General features: G+C 52.3%; 1 protein-coding gene across 1 annotated transcript in view; it reads left to right on the top strand.

The window, feature by feature from the left end:
* Nucleotides 1–24,618, top strand: part of PLXND1 (plexin D1) — an 86,648-nt gene that overhangs the window by 24,999 nt on the left and 37,031 nt on the right. The window contains exons 4-16 of the mRNA XM_075053497.1: nucleotides 834–934; nucleotides 1,604–1,733; nucleotides 3,088–3,262; nucleotides 4,769–4,877; nucleotides 5,768–5,870; nucleotides 10,888–10,992; nucleotides 13,430–13,519; nucleotides 14,406–14,499; nucleotides 16,952–17,115; nucleotides 18,906–19,057; nucleotides 19,408–19,507; nucleotides 22,830–22,969; nucleotides 23,758–23,925. Of these exons, the coding sequence (XP_074909598.1) occupies nucleotides 834–934; nucleotides 1,604–1,733; nucleotides 3,088–3,262; nucleotides 4,769–4,877; nucleotides 5,768–5,870; nucleotides 10,888–10,992; nucleotides 13,430–13,519; nucleotides 14,406–14,499; nucleotides 16,952–17,115; nucleotides 18,906–19,057; nucleotides 19,408–19,507; nucleotides 22,830–22,969; nucleotides 23,758–23,925 (1,631 nt within the window). The remainder of the gene's footprint in view (nucleotides 1–833; nucleotides 935–1,603; nucleotides 1,734–3,087; nucleotides 3,263–4,768; nucleotides 4,878–5,767; nucleotides 5,871–10,887; nucleotides 10,993–13,429; nucleotides 13,520–14,405; nucleotides 14,500–16,951; nucleotides 17,116–18,905; nucleotides 19,058–19,407; nucleotides 19,508–22,829; nucleotides 22,970–23,757; nucleotides 23,926–24,618) is intronic.

Raw genomic sequence — 24,618 nt, forward strand, 5'->3', positions numbered from 1 at the left:
TGGTCAAAGGTGCACTTGCGTGGTGGGAGCTCAGGGCTCTCAGCACCTCACGTTGTCAGTCCCTGCTGTACCGAACGACTCGGTTTTCCTTTACAAATGTTTAGAAGTCGAGGGAGGAAAAAGCAGAAACAAACACATGCTTTCCCTCCAACTGCTCCTGCTGAGCAAGTCCCCAGAGGTACTTTGATTTCTTTACAAATTAAAGTTTCCAGAGTGGTGTTGCTTTCTGGTCATTTTGTAAATAGCCAGATAGTGTTCAGCTCTGTCTAGAAAGGAGCTTTCTGCAGGTCTGAGAGAGCTTTTCACAGGGAGAGACAAGCTGTGAAACCATCTCCATCTGACACATCAGAAAGGTGTGGTGTCGCTCACCGTAGCCTGACCATCACACTTCTATTGCCAAGGTGCTGGCTGAAAAGGAGCAGCTCAGCTCAGCTCAGCGCTGCTGTGCACCTCACGGGGCGACTACGCTGGCGGCAGCAAGCCCTGTCCCTTGGGCGTCCTTACCTGCCCCGGCGTGCGTGGCCCCCAGGCTGGGACGAGCTCTGCTGGGGGTACTGGCAGGGCAGCGGGCAGCTGCCTGTGCCGGTCCGCGTGCGGGCTGGTCGTACAGAGACCACCCGCTTCTGAGTGGTGTGGGGTGGAGGACGATGGTGCCAGGGTCTGCTCCTTGTTGTCCATTCTGTAAGGCTTGGTCCAGGCTGATGGGTAAAGTAGCCCAAGATGCTGGTGTCTCGTCACTAGCTACATGTGGCCATACCAGCGCATCCCAGTCCGGTTGAGTGTTTCTGTGATGTTGTGAAACATTTGGAAGCAGTTGTGCTGTTGTTGTGCAGATGACGCGGGTGAAGGTGGCTGCCTGCAACCAGTACTTGACGTGCACGGAGTGCCTGGCTGCCGCTGATGCTTACTGCGGGTGGTGCACAATGGAGACCAGGTAGGACTGGTTGTGTCCTAGTGTGCTTTGGTGTGTCCTTTGGCCCTCGAGCCCAGGCAAGAATTTCTGATGCCTTTAGTATTTCCACACAGTCATACTACCATTAGTCTGTCCATTTCTTACGAAATATGTGCTTTTAAAAACAATTGCATCTGGTCTCAAATGGTTGGGGTGCTCTTCAGAGCCAGGATTTAACTGTAGCTGCTTTGTTATGCTGCAGTCAGCTGCCAGTGCAAAGAGTATCTTGCAGGCATCCAACCATGCGACTGAGAGAGCCAACACCCTCTTAAAGACCGTCTTTTGCCCTTGCAGTTATCATTTATGAGTAGGAAACAATCAACACTCAGAACGGGATTTACAAAATTAGACTCTGTGTTTACAAATTGAAGAAGTCGGACAAATTGTCACCTCCTCTTCAGTTCTGGGTTCAGCCTGGCCTGCTCTGGCTTACCCTGGATCCTGGTGCCCCGTTGATGCTGGTGGGAGTAAGTGCTCTTATCATGGCAACCAGACACTTTAAATATAGCAGCAAAGCTTTAGGCTTAGCTGCATGGATGGAGGAAAAATATGTAGGCACAGGATTTTCTCAGGATATTCCCTCACAAGGAAGTAAACATTTTTATCACCTGTTTTAAAAATAACCACAAATTGTTCCTCTGTTTGTTGCAGGTGTTCTCTGCAGCATGAGTGCACAAATTTCACAGGGGCCAACTTCTGGGCAAGTGCAAGTGAAGGAGTACAGCAGTGCCCTTCCATGACCATCTTGGAGCCCGAGATTAATATCGACAAAGAGAACCCGGTGCGTTTGATGTGAATACCAAATTAATCATGTGCAGTGTCCCATAGAGTCATTACCAGCTCTCAGGGGTGATAAATATCCATGCTCCTCTAGCATAGCAGCACAGCTTCACGTGGCTTCGATATGGGTTGCGGGGACGCTGAGGTCTGTTGTATGCTACGGAGTCAGGCCAAGGTTCTCAAAAGTGCCTGGAGGTGACGTCCTGTGCCTTGGCACCCTGGCAGCCAGCAGGACGCCAGCTGCTGAGCCTGTAGGTGAACAGGACTTCTAAAGCTGCTGCACTAAACACACTGGAGAGATTTGCAAAATTTCGAAATACGGAAGATCAGCTGCAGACAGCTAAATCAGTTCATTTTCTGGTTTTGTATTGTTGCTATTTTTAACAATATTTAAATTTAATTTAAATGTTTTCATCAAAATATTTTTCATTTAAAGACAGACCCTCTCCCAGTGGCAAAAATCTCCCTGTGCCAAACTTCTCGACCAGCCCTAACACGGGGAAATCGCTCATAAACAGGCAGAGCCCAGACCAGAGCTGGAGAGAGGGATCCCACGGGACCCTAGCACCGGTCCGGCTCCACTTCTGCCACGTGGGAGCCGTGGGCTGGGGTCCCCAGGGAGTCACCCTGCTGACTGCAGGGGAAGCCAGCTGAGCACGTGGGCTGCGCGTTTTCCTGAGTCTCCCTTCTCAAAAGCATTCCCTTTCTGCAAAACTTCCCGTCCCTTCCCCTCGGAGGCTGACTGCAAAAAGAAACCCCTGCAGCCAGCGCGGCCCTTGTGTGCGGGTGGAGGATGCTGGCTGCGGCCGGACCCCCGCGGCCCTCCCAGCAGGCTCCCGCCAGCTCAACACCTCCTGTCCCCGGTCCCTGCTGCGGACTCGTGGGTGCTGGGAGGCTCAGGCACTCAGAAGCAGGGGTTAGTTTTATTCTGCTCTTCCTCCTCCTCCTCCCTCCCCAGAGCTTTGGGAGGCATCCGGGTGGGAGCCCAGCCCAGGAGGACGCAGGAGCGGGACAGACAGGGCTTGTGCGGGCAGCGTGGGCCGAGGACAGCCGGGGCGGCTGGGGAGGGTTTAGCCTTTGCATCCCGCTTCCTCCGAGCGGTCGCCCAAGGAGGCCCTGGGCTGGGTTTTCATGCCAGCTGCAGTTGCTGGAGTTCGTGGTGACAGAGCTCTTACTGCTGAAACAAGGTTTTGTATGCAGATGGCTTTTCAAGTTCAAAGTGCATAAAATGAAAGAAAACGGCTATCTGTGGACTTGTTTTGGAGTCGCTAGCCTATGAAAAGCTTGTAAGACATGGACAAATTCTAAATATAATTTTCTGTGATAATAACTGATTTATTTTTTGTCCAATATAGGCCCTGATAATACAAATAAATGGGACTATCCCGAACCTGAATGGAACAAATATTTCATGTGACTATGGAAATAATATCCACACGGTAGCCAGAGTTGCTGGAGATTATGTAAACCAGTTTATTTATTGCAGTTTACTTCCACGTGAGAAATATCCAGCGTTTCCAGATGACCAAGGTATGTAGAGGAAAACAAGCTCGGTTCATTCTAACCACTTTTGTGGACATAATTTTTCATAGGCTTTTTTCTTTTTTCCAATTGTATGTGCAGATAATGCATACAGGGAAAAAAAAGACCCAAGCTGCTTCTGTTTTATATGGCATATGACTTTAAAGTGTAGGAGTTCCACCATCTTAACACAAATTGACAGTATCTCAAACCTATCAATTTTTGTTTTAAACATCAGAATTTAAAAGCCAGTTCATGTACTTATTTTATTAAGATTTATCTGGTTAGAGCTTCTGCTTTAGATTTAGTAAGTACTAAAACAAAAATGTTTTAGCCCTGGGGAAATAATGTTGCTACTCATATTGATATTTTCAATTGCTTTTGTTTAATTTCCCTCCCGAACATGCGCTACCTTTCAGGAGAAGTTCTGGAAGAAGAGCAAGTGTGTACCTAAAGGCAGCTCAGAAACTCTTAATCCTGTTTATGCAATTAAAAGCCAGACTGAGGTCTTCTAGTATCCCCCTGTTGTCAGATGGTACCAAACGGGATGCCCATCTTGAGGCTCCATGGAGCTGTGTTCCGGAGGTGACAAACACCTGCAGATCTGATTGAAGTCAGCCGAGCCTTGATGACCGAGCTGACCAGATCTGATACTGGCCGTTTAGCGACGGAGACAGCCCCATTTTATAGTTCCTTCTGAGAAGTTCGATGCTTCATTCCAGACTTGAGTGCTGGTTAAATTTTCATCTTTCAAGCCTGGAGTGAATGCTCTATTGAAGATGGCTGACTTCAGTAGGAGAAGAATTAGCCAGTCCTTTTGAAAATCCCACTCTTCATAGGCAAGTTTATAAAGCTGCATTGTTTTTCTCCCTAGCTATCCAAAGAATGGGAGATCATTAACTGTTCTGTATTGTTGGTTACGGCAATGTCCAAATGAATTTCTGGAATCCAATGCGCTGATTTATTGTACATATTCTGAAAGAGGCATTGTCTCTTGTCCCTGGTGCTTATATGGCAAAATTGCAAAGAAAAAAATATTAAGCAATTTTTGGGGGAGGGGGAGTTTGTATAGCATGTTAAGTAGCCAAAAAAGGGATTTCCACTCTTCTCTGTGGGTTTGTTGTCATGGGGAAAGTGAGCGGGGTTTTAAAACATGATAACTAACATGTTTTAATTACCACATTTTTTTTTAAATATCATTTAACACCAACTGTAAGCGAAGACAATAATTAACTCTGCTAATTAACACTTGCACAACAAGCTGGAATTTTCTGCTGAAAGTCGCAATGTTCTTTTCTGGTGAGGGTGATGTAAAGCATTGATTTAAGAGGGAAGAGCTGAAAGTCAGAGGGCAAAAGATGAATGGTCCAAGCTCTGAAATGCAGCTTGGAGGAAGCCCTGGAGAAAACAAATCAGATTTAGCCCCTGTTTTCCCAAGGGTCTGTCTTGTCTTCTAAGCGTGAGCGCGAGCGAGAGGCTCTTGCAACCCAATATTCTTTGGCTTGATTCTCTCAGACCACGTGATTGTCGAAACTGCTCTCCGGGTCAACAGCAAAAATATTATCCGGGCCAATTTCACCATCTACGATTGCAAAAGAACTGGAAACATTTACCCGAAGAGAGCGTAAGTGACCCCGGCCGCAGGCGGTGGCAGGGTGTGGGTCGCACCACGCTGGCCGCGTGACACCGGGGCGATGGAGGCAGATGGAGCGGATTGAGGCCGGGAGGGTGCATGCGCGCAGCCGGACGAGGGTCCCCCCGCGTGGGGTTAATGGGGGAGCGTGGCTGCCCTGCCAGCGGGGCGGCTGGGAGCCTGGGCAGGATTTGGCAGGAGCGCAGGGGCTGCGCTGCCAGGGATTTACAAAGGAGGGTCCTCGCGGCATCTCGAGCCATCTGGACGTGGTGGGTTTTTTTTAAACGTGAATAGTGTTTTTATATAAAGCTTGTTCTGTTAACCCTTAGGCAGTGGAGCCGGCCTCCCCAGCGATCCCTGGGGGGGTCTCTGGGGCGGTGAAGGAGGGAGGGACGCATTCCCTCTGCTCTGTCGCCCCTTCCAGCCCCAGGTGGGAGCAGCCGCGTACCCTTCATTGACACAGTGGGCTGGAGGGGAAGGGTCTGGTGCCACCCACAGAAATCCATCCACCTTTCAGGAGCATTACATCTGTCCCTGGAGAGACAGATGGGGGAAAAGGGTGTTTTGTGGGGAAAAGAGCATTTTTTGCTAAGCAGGGGAGGGTGGCTCCCGATCTGCTGTGGTCTGGGGCCAGGCAGTGGCACCGCAGGCAGTGATGCCCCGGAGCTGCCCTCGGAGTGGCACAGGGGATGGTGGGCTCTGCCCGCATCCCCCGCCAGCTCCCAGGGCGAGGAGGAGAGGAAAACCCAGCACCTGCCGTGGGTTTTTCCGGGCACCATTAAAGAGTGAACACAATGTGTGAAGATTGATTGCACGGTTGAGATTTGGCTCCCCTGAGCAGCCTGAAATCTGCTTCTCTCACTGCACCTTTGCCATTTCAGATGCACCAGCTGCCTCTCGACCAGGTGGAAGTGTCACTGGTGCCCCTCCACCTACACCTGCGTCTCCAACCACTCGCAGTGTGACGACGCGCTGCAGATGAAGGTAAGGCCCATCAGTCTTTGCTGCTTTGGGAGACCTTCCTACGTCGCGGTGCTGTTGCTGTTGTTTTCCTTCTTCTCCCGGGGATGGAGGCAGATGGCCTGGGTTTGGCAGTGCTGCCCCAGCGGGAGGGGCGCAGCTCGGAGGACGGCACTGCTCGGCGTCACTGACGTGCTGCCTGGCCTTGGGGAGTCTCCGCAGTTGGAAATGCAGTGATACGCATCTCGCTTCCAAAGGCTCAGCAGATGGAGAGCTGAAGGGCCGCCCTGGAGCGTTGGCTCTGCGTGCGTCGTGTTTGCGGTGCTCCCCGGCAGCGTGGGCAAGCATTGGGCTCAGGCCGGGCTCGGACCGTCTCGCCTCCAGTTCCCCAGGCTGAGCCTTGCTTTATTGAGTGACCCTGGGGGGTTTTTGGGCATCGGTGTTCAGCACGGTCTCAGCCGCCCCTCCCGGCAGGCTCTGAGTCTCCTCCACCAGCGGCTGACACTTGCTAGCCATGGCTTGCCCGGGGCTGGAGTTGGGGCACCCTCCTCTGCTGGTGTCCAGGAGGGGGACGCGTGCAGGGCAGGTCGGCTGCAGCCGTGCCATGCCTGGAGGCACGTGTATGTGAGGAGGCTGGCAGCCTGGCTGAAGCATTTGGCTGTCCCAGTGCCCTCAGCGGGCTTTGTCCCTTGGCTCTTCATCACCTCTCACGTCTGGAGCAATGCCACTACTTCTCCGCATCCTGGGACGCCTGGGTTTGAGTAATACAATAAACGTTGCAATACTTTACAATTCACTTAGCTTTGACTAGGCTGTTGTGGTATGTTAATAATTTGCTGGAGCACCACTGGTGATGCTCGTCTAAAGGAGAAAATCGCCCCTTTCCAAATTATAGCTTTAATAACCCAGAGGCTCAGTGTGTTCCTGCTTCTGAAATTTAAATTGGAAGTTAATTTAAATAAAATTGCCTTTTTAGCAATCAATCTGCCGTAGATCCAAGCCAAGATTTTACACTGTAAATTGAATATCCCTTTAGCACCGGTGCTCTGCTCTCATCTCAGCTCTTCCAGCGTTCCCCATGCTCGTTGCCAGCAGGAGTTTGGCCCCGTATCAGACGTCCCACCCTCACCCCCTGGGCTGACCCCGGGGCCGGCCCTGGCATCCGCTCCCCTCCAGCGGGGAGGAGGTGGGCGGCTGCAAACACCAGGGATGGGGATGGAGATGAGGCCACCACGTCACAGCTCCACGTGGTCATGTCTGCTGTAAAACCCTGGGAAGCATTTCCCATCCCTGCCGAGTGGCAGCTGGGTGACAGCTCCCGGCAGCACAGGGCAGCGCTGGTCTGTCCTCGGGCTTGGGAAGCGCGTCTGGATCGGTTGTGCTTCCCTGTGCCTATCTGGGCTGCTTATACTGGGCAGTCTGAGGAAGCACCCTCCACTTTTGCAGCTTCCCAGGTTTCAGAAAGTTATCTGGCGTTTTCTCTTGCTGTCTGGATGGGTGCTGGGCGCTTGAAAACCATCACTGGATGGCTGCTCCTGGTGTGGGACCCATGCACTGAGGCTGCGTGGTGGGGTGTCTGCCCCGTGCCGGGACACGGGGAGCTGTGCCGGCGGTCTGGCGGTGTGCGGGGCTGCCGGGGCACGAGGCCTCGTGGCATGGAGGGCCCTGAGCCGTGGATGTTCGTGCTGCATGTGGTCCTGGGCGCTGGGGCTTCCACTTGGGGCAGGGGCTCTGGGGGCTGTCAGCCCTGCCAGTGGGTGACATCAGGGCTGTGGGGGCCGCTGGGGACCGCCACAGATTAGTCCTCGATCAATGTTTTTAGTTATGGCTGGTACGCATTGTTTCTTATTAAATCTAGAGGAAGAGCTTAGGCTGCGAGAGGACTTGTGAAGAAGGTCCCGCGTTATTGGATTGACTTTTTCCTTGACAAAGTGCCGCGTAGCCTGCAACTCAGCTGGCAAAGGCAAAAATTGCTTGAGATAATTTGTGTCCTTTGACTTAAGCGTAGCTGCTTGTTGAAAGGCAGGGTAAGAGCAGTTATTCAGCGGAGCAGGGAGCAGTGTGTTTTCCTAGCTCAGCCCAGGTGTCCCTCCCAGACTGTCTGGGGAGATGTTAGGGAGGATTTGAGAACCGCAGCTTGCCGAGTCCAGCTGCCCCATCATTCCCTGCCCCACAAGGCAGAACCTGGCCTTGTCCCCTCCCCTGCATGGAGCTCCTGGAGCCTCTTGGGGCCAGACCGAAATGATCCTTTGTAAAGCCAAACCTGAGGCTGTCGCCGTTGGTCGGTGACGCCTCCCATGGCACTGGACTCACTGTGCGACCTGGTGTGCCAACCGTTGGGTTTGGTGGATCTCCACGGCACGAGGCTGGGGGAAGTCCCGGGACGCGGGAACAAGCGGAGAGTAGTGTCATGGTGAGGTGGCATTGCCTGTGGTACTGCAAACGGGGAGCAGTCCAAGCCAGGGGTGGAGGGACCACAGCCACCTGGTCCCTCCGAGCTGGCAGGACGTCCCTGCCCTGTCCGCGCTCGCTCCTGCCTCTGTGCGTGGGCCAGCACCCAGCACTCGTGCGGCCACGTGCTGGAGGAACTGACCCGGCCGAAATCAAACCCAACAGAGACATTGTTCTGCTCCTGAGTGCCAGTGCTGGTGTGAAGGGCGGACACAGGTACTGGGACAGCTGGACCTTGGCAGCCCAGCATCAGCTCTGCCTCCCTGGCCGCGGGGACCGTGCAAGACAGCGTGGCACTGGGTGCTCGCGTATCATCATGGGGAAGAGCTGCTCTTCTACCCGGAGGGAGGAAATTAGGGTCATAGACATGCGTCTCAAGGACTCTGGCCTAGATGTTAAGGAGAGCTGCACCTGGTCTTCCCACTCTGCTCCCATCACCTCGAGCAGGTGGTGAGAGCCAGGGCTACCCTCTGGCAGGGATAACTCTGCCTATCCTTCCTTAAGGATAACTGTGCCTACCCTCGCTTTCTCGCCTCTGATTTCCTACTCCAGAGGTACAGTTGGGTTGGATGCTGCACCTGGTTTGGGCACGCTCCTGTTTTATCTTTGTGCCTTTTTGAGCTCTTTCCGCTGATTTCAGTGAGCAGCCTGCAGGATGAGGTGCTCTGTAGCCCTGGAAACATGGTGCCTCATCCTATAGTCTGAGCTTTCAGTAAACAAACCATTGCTGGTGTGGCTGCACCTGAAAACTGGTCTGCCGGGAAGCCAGCATCATATTGGCTTCATCCGCAGCATTTTAAACATTCAGACCCTTTGCCCTGATCCAGACGTGAATGATATAATCAGCTGGAAAGCTCTATTTCTAGGCGCTGATGAACAGCAGGAGAAGGGGCTGCAAGACGACAAGTTAATCAGTCCTCTAAAGTGTATTTATCTAGCAAGCTATGCCAGCTGCTGTGACATGCAAGGACACACCAGGCCATAGGAGCTTTTGCATGAATTTTCAGTTGTAGCCCTGCTGGTTTTATTTTAACTCTTTTGATTCTCCCAGAAGGGGCTTGGGACTGAAATTTCTCTCCAGTGCTTTGCTTTGTTGTTTTACTTCTCTTATCATGTGTATCTCTGTTATTTAATCTCCTTGTTTAGGTGGCACCAACTGTGCTTGGTTAAGATGAGTGTCCTGACAGAAATGAAGCGTGTTTTCCAGAGTCAAACAGGCACTTCCAGATAGTCCTGACCCCAGCTAGGTCTGGGGAAGGCAAGAGAGAAACCTCATGCTCACTGAGTGTCCAGCACTAGGGATGTGTCCTGCTGGGCATCTCGGTGCTAGGAGGGCAGGCTCTACTGCTTGTCAGAGCAGCAGCAGCGCTGTCATTAGCAGAGTCACAGTGGGGTAACCTTTAATGCAAGTGAGAAGGAAATCTTGCCTGCTGCAAATTATTCTGCATAATGGACCAAATATTTTGTTGTCTTTTACCCCAATGCCTCCATTGTCAAAGGCATTAATCTCGATATACCCTGGGGCAATGGAGAATCTGGCTTCATTTTTGCTGTAGTTTTGCAGTGTGATTTACATTTCATGAGAGAACAGGATGGGCTTGTCATACAGACTTGAATTCTGAGTCAGCTCCAGTATCTGAGCATCAATTTAAAGTGAGAACAAAAGTAGTGGGACAGATGACCTTTTAAAATCATTTTTCAGCTTCATTTAGGCCTTTCATTTCAGCTGTCCTACTGCTGCCGTCCCCTCGCTGAAGCCCCTATAGCTCATTATACCCTTTCCTCTGCGCGCACACGTGTGCACACACACAAATCCCTGCACGCTTCTGAAATGACACTGTACAGGAGGGAGACCACTGGGAAGTGAAATCTCTGCAGGGGCTTGCAGAAATGTGCATTGCGATGTATGAGACATAGGCTTCCAGCTGGCAGGAGGGGGGTCGCACCGGCAGATTTGCCGTTGTAGGCTGCAGTGCCTCCTTTTTGTATCACTCCGGCCCCATCTTCTAACATTTAAGTGCATGTAATGAGGGAGCTGCCCATAGTGGCAGCTGAGGAGTGCATACGCATTTGCTTTTTATCTGGGAGTACATTTTTTTTCCAGCGCAGGAAGATCAAAGTGCAGGCTTGGCAGCCTCACTGCCCAGGGGCCGGGAGCTGCCGATGTCCCCGAGCTGGCAGAGGAGCCCAGCAGGAGCGAGAGGGGAATTCCTACTGTGTTTCTCCCTTTGCCGAGCCGTGACTGCTGGCCCACAGCAGTGGCCGAGCCCTCCTGGAAACCCGGCCACCATGCTGTGGTTATCTGGCAGCTAGCAGAGGGGTGGATTTTAAGGCAGTGCCATGCTGGGCTGGACTTAAAGCCTTCCTAGGGGGAGGAAGGCTCCACCTGGGATTACCACTCTGTGTATCACAGTGCCATTTTGATATTTCACTTTCTGGGATTACAGTGTGGTCTGACTTTATAGATGTAGTGAAATTAATCTTATCAGGGGCCCTGATGTGTGTTCTTTGCCTCATCATTGAGGACACTCAGCATGAACCCAGCACAGCTAACCTCTCTTTTTTTTTTTTCTTGTTTTGTACCTAACAGAAGAAAATTGACTGTCCGCGAATTGTACCTGCCTCTTTGGACCCAATGCCCACGGGAGTATCTCGGGACATTATGATCTCACTGGCTAACACAACTTTCTCTAAGGTAAATGAGTTACTAGAGAGATTAGGAAGGTTCAGATGAGATTAGGCTGGTGTGCAGCAAGGTGGTCGGGTCAGCCAAAGGGATTTTAAGTATGATCTGATTTCTGCTTCGGGAGCGGGTGATGGGGCCAGTCCTAGCTTGTGTTAGCAGCTGAAATTGCTGTATTAACAAAAGACATTGGTGGAAAGCAGCCACCCCGATGGTGAGTGAGGTTGCATGGCAAAGCCGGAGGGAGATGCTGTTTGTGTCCAAGCATTCTCCAGGGATCTCCTACAATTAGTGACAGGCTTTTTGCATTCGGTGGAAAAAGGAGGTTTATACACCTTGTAAAACAGTCATTAGAACAAAATGTTTGGGGGAGATAGAATTCCTGGTTTCCTTGTGGGTATTCGCTCCACCGCAGAGCGTGCTGGTGTCGTGCTCTCCCAGCGCCGTGTGCCAGCCCAACCCTGCTGCCCCACACTTAGGAATGAAGGACAAAGCCCCGAGCTGCGGGCAGAGAGCCCTGTGCTGGCTAAGCCACTGCTTGGAGCATAGCGTGGAAATGTGTTTTAACTTAACTTCTGGTCATCACTGCAGAGCTCTTTTTTTTTGTGAAGAAATCCTTTCTGTGACATTTCTGGCATGCAAATTGTAATAGGGCGAAAAACAGGAGTGGACGTCAAATGGTGCTTTTGGAGATGCATTGCATGCCAGGAGGAACCAGAGGAATTTGGGGCACTGGGAAAGTGCTTGACTATGCTCTGGTATTTGTAGAAAGCCGCCCTGTATCATTTTGGGTCAAGTTTTCAGCGGGGCCCATGGGACCTGGTTCGCCATGCCCCCGTGGAGGATACCTGCATGCTGGACAGCCAGGCATCTCCTCTTTCTGCAGGGAAAGGAGAAGGTTGGAAATGCTGGTGGAGCTGCCTGGCTTGCTGCGCCGGGGGCAGCGGGGGTGCTGCCAGGCGCTGCAGAGGCACTGCTTCCACCGGACCTCCTGCCCTTTGGCGTGGGGGCAGAAAGGAGCCCTGCCCGCCTGGCTGGGGCTGCCATTTCCTGCATGGTCCGGCCTCTGTAGAGGAGGATGTGCCCTCCGCAGTCAGCAAAAAAAGGCGAGAAGTCCGTCTTCCTCTGTGGATGCTGGAGGTGGCTGAAGAGGAAGCAATACCGCATGTAACCCAATAGGAAATGAAGTCAGCAGGAAAGGGGCCAAGGCACTGCCGCTCCTGAGGCGGCTGGAGAGGCTCTGGCAGTCCGGCTTCCTCCCGCCACCATCTGCAAACTGTCCCGGGCCGCCGGGCGGGATTCCTTCTCCTTTGCTCTCTGCAGGAGCTCGCGAGCGCTGCCGGAGCTCGGAGCATCGGAGACATGTGCCCCGACACCTTCGCTGCTGTGGGGGGACTGCCCGGGCGGTGGGCGAGAGGCGAGGGGCAGGGGCCAGCGGGCAGAGCAGAGGCTGCCTGGGTGCAAACGAGGCACTGGAGGAGGTTCCAGTTTCCCCGTTGCGGCCGCGTGTGTGTTCGCTGAGCCAGCAGCTGTCTGCCAGGAGTCTGGTGCTTTCTTTCATGTCTTTTATCAGATCTGTTGGTTTTCAAAGGGTAGTTAGACCTCAGTAGTGGTGGAGCATCAACCTGCTTGGAGATAGGATTTTTTCCTGCAGGATGGGGGCACAGCAGTAACTCGTGGCAGGATATCACCCTTGTGTTATCAGGAAAACAGCACAGAAAATCTGCCTTTGAACGTACTCCCAGCTGGGTCCTCATTTGAATTAGAGATTTGCTCTGTGCAAAAGGTGGCTTTGAGCCCAAATCACTGACTGCTTTGGTCTGGTTTGGGCGAGGTGGCTTGGGACCACGTTGGCTCTCAGTCTGCATTGCAAGCATGATCTCTAAACACCCCTCGTCCAGAGGAACCCAGGTACCCAGCTGGCAGGGGTTACGAGAGCATAGCCCAGCCAGGCATGTCTGCTGGTCTACATGTGCCGTGGGTCAGACACATCTCCTGGTCTGTGCATGCTGTGGGTCAGGCACGTCTCCTGGTCTGTGCATGCTGTGGGTTAGGCACGTCTCCTGGTCTGTGCATGTTGTGGGTTAGGCACGTCTCCTGGTCTGCACGTGCCACATGTCCCCGGCTCGAGAGCGGCTGCCCCACGGCTGGTCATGACACTTTACAGCAGCACACACTGGGTGAGAACAAGGGACAGAGCTTAGCTCCACATGCGATGCTCAGCCTGCAGCAGTTTTATGTATAGGTGTGTAACAGAGCTGGATTAATTAGGCACAGATCCCAGTCCCGTTTACAGTATCGGGTTCTGATCTCCTATTTGACTTGAATGCAGTTCAGGTACTGATGGCAAAAACAGGGTGAGACTCGGCGCCCACCGTATCAGTTGACTGAGACAGACAACTGCACAAAACAGTTGTTGCAGCCCTTCTGCCCTTGTCTTCCCTCCCAGGAGACAGCTCTGGAGTGCCATTTTGGGACAGACAGGACGTTTGAAGCCCGGTGGGTGAACTCCTCCGCCGTGGAGTGCGTACACGTGCTGGTGAGTTGGGGTTGAGGCCACCAGCCCCTGCTGCCCTCCGCGGCGTGGGGCAGGTCTGAGGGCAGGGAGGGTCTTGCTCCCCACCTCCCACCTGGCGGCTGGGATGTCGCCTCCCCTCCTCCCTCCCTCCACATCCAGCTGAAAAAAGTGCAAACTGGGTCCACCCCTCCAGCAAGAGGCTCTTTGCTTGTGCTGATGCTGGAAGGGCATTCATGAGTTGCCAATGCTGCGTTGTTTGCTCTGTGGATATCTGCAGTGGCTCCAGCCCCTGCTCCGCTGGGGTTTGGGAAGGAGCTGCTTGTTTACCTTTTGAAATGGGAAGAGTTCAGTTCAGGCAAAAAATTTGGCCACCTTTCAGTGTTGCTATTTCTGTAGCTTTTATTCTGAACTAGGAATTGGCCTGAGAAAATGCTCAGACACTCACCGAAGAGCAGTGTGTGGTCGTTGGAGGGCAAACTGCACCTCTGAAATGCAGCAAATATTTGGGCTTCCACCAATGGGAATATTGTGAGTGGAAGCCGGAGAGGAGCACTTTCCCATCACATCACCTGCAAAACTCTCTATTGTAGCCCGGCACTGAAAATGTGCAGACTGGCCAGTCTGTTAGTTTTCCTGTCCACTTCTACTAAAAATAGCAGCAAGCCAGGGCTCTGCTCTCACTGCGGTGCGCGCTGTGCACTGGTGCCCTGCGTTGGCACCTCAGCAAAACAATTAAAACAGAAAACAGCTTCCCTCTCTTTCTCTCTGCTAAAGATGAGACCCTCCTGTACTGAGAAGCAGTGGTCAGAGAAGCCTTAAGAGGAATGTTAATCCCTGTAGTGTGTGTATGAAGCCTCGTATTTTACTAAATTTCCTAAGCTTTTGTTTATTTGTTTTTTGTGTGCAGCTCCACACATCAGAAAAAAGCCATCTCTTCCCAGTGAACCTTCAGCTGAAGGACAGACCAGACAGATTTATTGACAGTCCAGAGATGATGACAGGTCTGAGTTGAAAATATTTTTATTCTGCTCTCATCTGGTCAGCTTGAATGACTCTAAAATCCTGACAAAGTTTATGGGTTCAGGAGAGAGACCATGGCTCAGCCGGGCACAGCTCAGTTCTATCTCTCAGGCAAACGCAAAAAACATATTTAACCAGAGTTGCACCCATGTGAACGTGTCCCCAGAAACCAGATGGACGCCTGCGGACATTCCCTTTACACCCAGGGAGAGTCAAGCCCCGTCCCTGAGCTCAGGCAGCAGTTGAGGTCTCGCTTGCCAGCGATGCGTGGGACGGGGTGTACTGGTGCTCTTGGTCACAGCAGAGATGTGGAGCGTCCCCAGGGTCAGGGAGGAATTCCTCTCGGAGGAGATAAGGGATGGGGGAGGGCTCTGCCCTGGGCTCTCACAGGAGCGTGGCATCAAGGTTCAGCATGCTGTAAAAATTGAGTCTTTTTTTTTTCCTCCTGTGCTGAGAAAGAATAAAATGTGTAAACACATTTCACCCCTGGCCCGCTCTCTGTCTCTGGGAAGAACGCTCGGATTCCCAAAAAAGCCCTTGCTACATCAGCAGACTAAGGAAGGCGGGCAAAGAGTCAGATTAAGAGTGCACTCAGACAAGGCGTTTAGATAGGACGAGCCCAGCCAGTCGGCCAACAGAGCCAGCGTTTGCACAACAGCCGCCTCTCCCTGCCCTGGCCAGAGACTCGGTGTTGCACCTAGCTGTGTGCTCTTGCTGCAGGCAGCAGCTTTGGGCTCTTTTCCCTCTCAGTAGTGTCAGCAATTGTAGTAGAAGGAACCCATTTACCCTAGATGTGAATGAGAACTAGATGCCTGAAGTAAGATTTTCTTTGGAGGATAGCTGTAATAGGTAGAGAGAGACATTAAAACCATCAGCCACTGACCCAGGATAAAAAGGTTTCCCCATAGTAAATCCCAGTGTATGAAAGAGGCTTATCTTGCAAAGCATTCCATGTTGGTGAAATAACCCTTTGAAATACCAGCATGGATAGGCATGAGATGTGACTTCCTTGCAGAAAGAAGAGGGTGTCCGTATTTTTGAGATACAGAGGTAACCCTGAGGAGAGGGGCAGGAGATCTGAGCTAAGACTATTTGGATGTGCAAGAGAAGACTCTTAGTTCTCGGCGTGGGTGGTGCTGGGAGCAGGAACGACAGCAGAAAGAGCATGGTGGAATCCCCCCTCCTGCACAGAGAAAGAGCTCGCTAACACAGACTGTGTTTGCATTGGTATGAATTTGCCAGAATATTTGGAGACGCTGTGGGACCATTAGACTGCTCTGGCTCCTCCTCGCCTTGATCACATTGGTGCAAGTAAAATTAGAGAGGCTGACTGGCAAGCAGAGACAGAGGTCTGCCAGGCCAATTATAAATGTGTGCATCTTTTATACTGTCTTTAATGGAATTACTGTTATTAGTGTTTATTATTCCAATATTTATTAGCTTTTATTATAAACTGCATTTTGGTAGTCCACTGAAGGAATCCCAGCTCTCTGCTGTTGGGTGGAAAACCAACCAGTGTAACTCACTGAGTCGACTCAAGAGAAGGTGAAATAAGCTCATTTTCTTGTGGAGAATGGGAGACTCCCTCAGTGCTGATGACGTTTCATTAGCATGAGCACAGGCAGACCGTTGAAGGCTGAGGGATTCGTTAGTTGCTTATGAAGTGCCTTGAGATCCTCCCGTGAACAGAAGTGCAAAATGTGACTGTTTCTTTGTTTTATGTTCTCCTGCAAAGTCTCCTCTGGGGAAAAGGGTGTGAAAGCAACGTTTCCTGAGTGTTTCTGGCTGTTTATCTCAGCGGATACCCACACTCCAGCAGCAGAAGTCTTTAGGCTGGAGAGGAAATGTAACCTAGGGCACCAGCTAATGAAGAGGTGAAAGCGGTGTAGGAAAATGATGTGGAAGCTGAGCTGAGCAGATCTGAAGGGAGAAGTCAATGAAAGGGGCCCATGGTCACCAGGGGGAAGGAAAGGAACTGTAAACATTGTACTAAGCACTGTAACCATCCAATTTTTGTCAGAGTGTGGAAGCAATGTGATTGCTTTGCTAACAGGATGGAGCCAGCTTTGCCAGGCAGCTTCCCATGTGGATGCTGAGAGTTGGAAACATGTAGTATAAATCGACAAAAGGTTCCGAGTTTGGGTGTTGTTTGTTTTTCAAGAGGAATAAAAAGGAAAAGAAAGTGCTAAATTACATTGCAGTGAGAACAAGCACCCAGTCCTTCTGGGAAATCTTCAGGATGGCAGCCAAGCGCTGCCTCATCTTGCTGTATGTGCAAGCTGCTCTGCTCATCCACTGGATTTCAGATGTTACTTGGATTAATATAGCAGAGGGTGGGGGGAGTAGGGGGGTGTTTGACTGCCTCAAGCTAAGCAAAGCTATGAAACTGTCAGGCCCAGGAGCTCACATTTTCTGTTGTCTCTGGTGGTTTAGTGGAGGTGTACAACTGTGCAACTGGGAGCGCTGACTGTTCTCAGTGCCTGGGGAGGGAGGACCTGGGGCACCGCTGCGTCTGGAGTGAGAGCAGCTCCAGCTGCAGGCTGCACAGCGAGCCCTCCCAGGTCTCAGACATCTGCCCAGCTCCAGAGATTAAGAAGGTAAGACCCCAGCGCAACGTGGAAGGCGTGCGTGGCATAGCAGGTGGTGTAGAGGGCTGGTATCGGCTGCGCTGTCCCTGTCTGGGGGCAAAGGAGGAGCCATGCTTTGTCCCTGGCAAAGGACAGGGTCAAGACCAGTGCTGAATTATTCATTGACTTCCTATGCTGTTGAGTCACCTGATGCCAAGGACATCTTGCTAGTGACAAGATCCAATCTTCATCATGTTAGTGGGAAAAACAACAGCAGCACAATCAAAATGTCCCAGAGTTCCTGGGGCTGGTAAAAGCAAAAAAGATTATAGGGTCGACTGAAGGGTTCTTATCAGGAATAGCTTTTAGTGGTGCATAGCTGAAGTGTGAACCTGAGCCCTATCTCCAGGTACATGTGTTCTGCAGTTCTGCTGAGATTAAGAGTGGCAGAAGGACCTTTTGGCATTATGCGTTTTGAAATGGGTTTTATTTAAATTTTAGTTGAATGAATGTTTGTTGGGGGCATTTGGATCTGGGGTTCTGCTTGGAGGTATGGTAGGAGCCAACAAATTTGTCCCTGACAAGTAGCGAAGTAAGTATACAGAGCAAATCTTAAAATGAGCTCCCTAGGAAAGGAGAAGCTGGAAAGGCAAAACAGCTAATGTGAACATCAAAATCGGCAAGGATATGGGAGTTCTCTTCTTAGGGAAGCACGTAGCGATGGCTGCTCAAAATCTGGGTGCAGTAAAACTGCATGGAGGAACTGCAGGATCCCCATGCCTGCCTCTTCCTGCTCATCACCATGGGAGAGGGGTGCTCCCCCGCGAGCCTGTCCCTCCCCAGCACACATCAAGTGTTACCAGCACCTCGCCAGAAAATAATGGAAGGAAACCACAGTTCAGGTCGCAGAGTGTCACAGGACTCTGTTGCTATTTCCTTAGCAAATAGTAGCCGGTAAATCCAAGTCCTCCGGAGTCACGCAAGCAAACAAGCCCTCGCAGAGCCCTCCTGGAGAGAGGGGCCAACGCAGCAGGCAAAGGAGGGTGCCGAGCCTGCTGGTGGGTCCTGACCCGCCCTGGCCGGCTTGGCCAGCTGGTGCCACCAGGCACATTGTGCTGGCTTTGGGTGCCATTACCTTTGCAAAGGGAAAAGAGCCATTCCTGAATTGGAGGGATTTGTCTTACTGGCTGAATAATGCAGTCACACTGCCTGGGGATGCCCCTCGCACGGTGGAACAGCATCACGCCCAGGACTCTGTCCCCTCGCAGCGGTGGGGTCAGCAGCTGCCAGGTGAAAAACCGGTGGCATAGGAGATGGATGGGGAACAGCCTCGTCCTGCGCCCCAGCATGCCACAGTGCTGGTGTCTTGGCCACACTCCGTGCACCAGGACACTTTTTGTCTTGTTTTTGTCCTAAAAGGCCCCGCTGCATTTGGGACAGCCCTTAAAAATGTGATGGTAGGACTCTCTCTTCCCAGCACACTAGCATCCCTCCTCTGGGTTTCCAAGTCTGCGCGTTTGTCTCTGTCCCAACTCCGTTTGAAGCTGTGGTGTGGAAGGAGTGACATTTCACCTCAGATGTGTTTGCAGCTGGAGTAATCCTTGACCAAACCCCAGTAGCAAACCCAGCGGTGGCTTCTCATTTGCAAAGCTGCAGCAAGGGGAGCGTGGCGGTGGGCATGCTGGGGGGGGGCGCGCAGGAACATGAGGAGCGATTCCACGTTCTTCATGGGGGACCAAGTGGGACGTGGACACAGGCTCCGGGATGGAAGCAAGAAGCTTCCTGGTGGTTCTCCTCCGACTTTTCCCTTGGTGCCGCAGATCGAGCCACTGCGGGGGCCGCTGGAGGGGGGCACCCTGCTGACCATCCGTGGGAGGAACCTGGGCCGCCGCTTCAGCGACGTCCTCGGCGCCGTCAGGATAGGCAGCGTGCAGTGCGCGCCGCTGCCCGACAGATACGTCGTCTCTGAGGCGTGAGTGCTGGGGCAGTCTGGGAGGAGGTCCCGGTCCCCCTCACGTCCCCTGCCCGCGCATGTTCCTCCCCGTCGCCGTCGCTCGCCCGGTTCCCCCGCCGGCCTCGGGCCGCCCGGCGCGCTGCACCCCCGGGTGGGAGCGGGGCAGTGACCTGCCCCAGGCGGGACGTGGGTGCCCTCCGCCATGCGCGGCGCCGCTGGTGCTGCCCGACCACCCCTGCAGCAGGCGCCGGGCAGAGCACGGAGGAGGAGGAGGAGGAGGAGGAGGCCGAGGGCTCTGCCCTGCTGCTCTGGTGCGGCGTCCCCTCCACTGCTGGCACGACTGCCAACATCCCCATTCCTGTCCGCAGGATCGTGTGCCAGACCGGCGAGGCTCAGGAGGCGTTTTCTGACGTGGTAACAGTTAACGTGAGCCGGGAAGGGAAGTCCAGGGAGCGATACTCCTACGTGGTGAGTAGCTGCCTTCCGGATGTTTCTTCGGTGATTCCTGCACCCCTTAAAACAAGCCTGCAGCCTTCCCACCCCCAGCTGGCTTAGAAAGAGGATCTGTGACAAAAAGTGTCGGGGTCCTTGAGGAGCAGCTGGCCTGTCTCCTCACCTGCGGTTACCTGAGCGAGGTCTGGCAAAGCCAGGCTTGAACGCGAGGGGCAGGACTGCAGCCGGGGTGTCGTCAAGCTCAACCTCACTCCCAGTCTCAGCTCCTGCAGTGGTTTATCACCCGTCCTGGCTGTTCCTGCTGCGATAAAAAGGAGCTCGTTTTTCTTCCTCCTTTTGCTAAAGTGCCATTACAACCTGTGAGATTTTTTGAGACTTTCTAAGTCTCTTTGTGCTATGCAAGTTATGTACCATGGGCTCATGTTATTTAGAACTGATATTTTTTGCTGCAGAGATTGTCTTAGTTTTTGCATGAGAATAATGTGTAGGGATTAGACTTGAGCTAACCCTGTGTCATTACACAAAGAAAAGCCCTTTGTAGCTTTGTACTGTACCGTCTCACAAAGATAACTTTCATCTCTATAAAGCCGAAAGAAATCTATGCATTTCTTCTCTTTCCTACAAGCGGCCTCGTCTCTGGCTAGATGCTATTCATGGGCAGCCCCACGCGTCCAGGGCAAACACAACAGGATGGGTGCCAAGGGTATGCTGTTTACTCGGAGGCTTTGTGCTTCTGCTGTTGCTTTAGCTGGAGAAGAATAGACTGTGCTGCAGTCTAGTGGCTTGAAAGAAGACTTGAGCCCCAGGAAACGACATTTGATTCCTGGTAGCCATTGTGAGGAATTTAGGGCAGGATCATGGAGTGTAATCCCCGACCCTGTAACTGATCACGTGTTAGGTATTTAGTTCAGGGAGGTTTACACAGCGTGCAGCCAGCAGAGGTATGGCACATCCCAGCGCCCCATAACAGAGCCAGGCCTGACAGCGCATGAGGAGGGGACCAGTGAGGCAAGGGCACTGCCAGCCTTGGCTCAGCAGTAGTTCCCGGGAGGACATTTGCTCTGGGACCCATTCCCATCGTTTCCAGGCATCCGTGTTCACATCCAAAACATCTTAGAGACCCAGCAGTCTGGAGTGGGGCGAGGTACCATGGGGGTATGACCCAGTAACGGTCCTTGGGTTTGGGATTTCTGGTGCATTGCCATCAGGATGTGTGTCTTGACTCGTCCACATCGCCCGCTGCCGGACCAATTGTCTGGTTGACAAAGAGGAGAAGGGCCTGAAGAGTGGGAAAGGGCTGGGCGGCTTCTTCACCGGCTCTTGGCATGCAAGGAAAAGCCCTCTCAGGAAACACCTGTAAAAGCACCAGTGCTAAACAAAGCAAGAGGAGCAAAAGCCAGTCGCTGAATCAAACCGGGTCCATGACAGCTCTGTGCTGGCAGCTCCTGGGCAGGCTTAAGGAGAAGGCTGTCCTCCCGGGAGTGGGAGAGGAGCTGTCTTCTGCTCGGGTGGCACAGCAGAAAGCTGTCTTGTGTCTGTTTATCTCAGCAAAGCTTGGAGAAGAGATGAGGGAGTGCCCTGCTTTGTGCATGTGTATGTCGGGGAGTGAAACTGCATGTTGTGTAGTTGGTGGTGTGTTCCACACCGAAAGTGGCTTCCACACCCTCTGCAAACTAAGCAACACTCTTTAGTTTTCTTGATTCTCCTCTCACATACAATGGCATGAAGATGGAGTAGACTACACCAGGCAAGGCTGGTCTTGGTGAGACCTGAGCTTGAGCACTGATAGCAGTTTACCTGAAAAAGTTTAAAAGACTTTTAGAACTGCCTTTCCAAAGAAGATCCTTTGTAAAATACCAAATATTGTTTGTGAGCTATATCTTTCAAAGTCCCTGTTAGATGTATCTAGAAGAGACAGAATTCAGCTGTAATTCTGCTGAGGAGGAGGGAGAAATATGATTGAGAGACTTCTCCAGGATATTATAACAGGCTCTGGGTGAGCTGAATTTGCCAAATGAGCCGAATTTCCAAAAGTTGCGATGGAGGCAATCAATGCTGGCAGTGCAGTGAGAGCAGTAGCCAGTGGCTCTTGCTGAGGGGAAGAGCTGGAGGGCTTTGGGTAACATGAATAATCCTCTCTGCTATTGTTGTAACTGCACATTTGAATGCATAGGTTAGGGGCCAAGGGCAGGAGACAGCTGCCTGCAGACACTCAGAGAAATACAAATTAACAAAATGAATCCTGTGGAAATGGGTAATGATCAGAAACAACAGAGGAAATGGCTGTGGAGGAATAAAGCAGTCTAAGTGTAGGACAAGGGCAAGGATAGCTATTAATAAGCATGTTTGTGTGGCTGAGATTGACAGGAAAGGGCATTAGCACCAGGCAGTATGAAGCAGCTTAGCCCATGTTCTTCAGTCTGCTCTGGTGCGGTTTTGCTCTGCGGCTGCAGCGAAGGATGGGCTGTAGTGGTTAGCAGGCTTCAGCCAAACTCCGCAGCCTGGCGGGTCTTGTGCCTCCAGGGTTTGCGGTGTTTGACAGGGAATTACCAAGTGCCTTATGGAAGGGTCTTGAAATAATTATTTGCTCTGCCCTTGGAGTCCTATTCAAACCAGAGCAGGGAAGTTGCCCAGCAGAGTCTCCTGGGGTACCCTGTGTAGCAGACATGAGGGTTCAGCGCTGCATTAGTTATCAAAGCCTCAAGCTCATGAATCTCAGGAAGATTTCCAGGGGCTGCAAATGCAGATAACATACATGCTAATTTCTGCTGAAAATGGTGAGAGGCAAAGTAACTTCCCCCTTAGTTCCTGTCGCCTCAAGAGATTCAGATTTGAAGCTTCCTTAAGAAGGAGTTTGATATTCAATTATCTAGACCCAGGTGGCTGTTTTCACAGATCTCAAGGCCATCATCCAGCAGGGCTTTAGCATTATCTTCGCGTTCAGGAAGAAATGGATCTGGAAGGGCAGAGATGGTGGGAGCTGGAGTGAATGAGAAATTTCCTTTTGTTGATAGACCTTGAGCTGTCGCCAGCTCTGGACACTCCATTGGAAATCTCAAGGGACTGGTGCGATCCTGGGCTCCAGTTTGGACTCATGTCTCATTTATTGCCAGAACTTAGGGACTGCAGAGAGTCACAGAGGTTTTATATGATCTCATTCCTCAACTTGTACCTCTTCCCTTGTTCTGAAACCCTGCCGGCAAAAGCTTTTGCTGTGCTGTTTCAGAGCCTCACAATACTGGATACTTAAATTTACTGAAGCAATTCCCATGTGCAATGTGGAGTATCCAACTGTGAATTTACCAGGCTAGAAAACAGATTTCCCCTCTGTTTTTAGCTTCCCGTGGTGCAGTCCATAGCTCCCCTGAATGGCCCGAAGGCTGGAGGCACCAGAGTGACCATCAGAGGCAGCAGGCTGGACGTCGGCTCTGAGCTCCGCGTCCTCGTCAATACCTCCAAGCAGTGCACTGACCTCAGGTGGGACTGGGTCTGGGGGCTGGTGCTGAACTAGTGACAAGAGCCAAAGCATGAGGAAGGATGTTATTGTCCCCCAGGAGATCAGGCAGAGCTGGGGTTTGGGTGGAGGGCACCACTGAATGCTGCTGCTAAGCCTTGGAGCCAGCGTAGCATCCCCACCGGCCTGCTTGGCTGCTGCCTCCTCCATTTCCAGCCCCCCATGAGCCTGGTGTCCCCAGAGCGGTGAGGCAGAGCTGCGGTGCGGGTGCCTGACACAGGATGGGGCAAATTTCTTTGGCAAAGTGACTGCACTGGTGTTGCCATGACATGGCAGCAGCGACCAGCAGCACACGAAGTGCTTCTCACACACCATTCACAGCACGCTGCCAGGCCCCTTGGGTGGTCTGGGACCAGGACCAAAACCCTGGGAGTGAAGCAGACATAGGCTTCGTTCCCCTATCTGCTGGAGGCAGAAGGCACCTGCGTGCCCAGGGTCCTGCTCCTGCAGCAGCTTGCTGGTCGGAAGAAACCCCTCCTCCTGTATGTTCCCGTCTCGTCAGTGGGGAGAAGTAGGAGCCTGCCCTTCCCCTTTGGCTGTGTGGGAAATCAGTCTGGCAGCCTGGGTTGGTATATGCTGAGAGTTGCTCATTAGTAGGCAATATAGGCAATTGGCACGTGACTGGAAGCTCCTTCTTGCCTGTGTCTGCCATCTGCCTCGCTTCCGAGGGGGTGCTCAGGTCCACGGTGTCTGGCTCCAGGCACTCTGTCTGCCATGGCTTCTGCAGCTTACCCTGCCTTTCCCTGCGCAGCCGCAACGACAGCACCATCACCTGCACCATGCCGTCTGCGGAGCTCACCACGGCCGTGCGAGTCTGCGTTCAGTTCGAGAACAAGTCTTGTGCCAGCTACAACATCACGTTCAAGTATGAGAAGAACCCGATTATATCAGACATCAACCCCAAAAAGAGCCAGATCAGGTAAGATCCCTCCCCCAGCGGAGACAGCCAAGTCTGCAAGGATTTGTCCTTCATTTTGTGGCCTTTGTTGAGACCAGCCTCTTAACTTTTGCCGAATGCAAAAGTGAACAGTGCTGTCCCATCAAAGCGCAGAGCTAATTGGAGTATCCTGGTGTAGCCTGCTGCAGGCAACACGAGCTTGTCCTGTCTGTGCTTCAGGCTGTCCAGATGCAGAGTAGATCCTGAGCAAACCCCGTGTCAGGAACCCCAGAAGTCATTGAAGCACAGCCAGGAGGCAGGGTACGGTATTGGGACCCCATGCCACACTGTTGTAGCACCATGAATTCCATTTCAGAGCTGACACGTGCCTGTATCTGCCTGCAAAAGAGAGGGTCAGCTCCAGGCTGGTGGGAGAGGGTCCTGCCAGGCGAAAGTGGCTTTCTCAGACCTGGGTTTGACACATTGCTTTGCAGACGGGTACAAAAGGGCACCGCAGAGTGCTCTCAGGGTGCTTCAGGGTACCCCAGCATTGGAGTAGAAAAGGTCTCACACACCAACACTGTCCGTAGCTCATTTCAGTGCATTTAGGACATGGAAAAAAGTCAGCCTTGGTAGCTGCACTGTGTACACCTGGTGGGTGCTTTAGGGAGGTTCAGGTGGGGGGCTTTATGAGACCCTGAGGATTTTTCTTGGCAGTAAAACTGCTGAAGGATA

This window comes from Buteo buteo, chromosome 21 (assembly GCF_964188355.1).
Source record: "Buteo buteo chromosome 21, bButBut1.hap1.1, whole genome shotgun sequence".
NCBI lineage: Eukaryota > Metazoa > Chordata > Aves > Accipitriformes > Accipitridae > Buteo > Buteo buteo.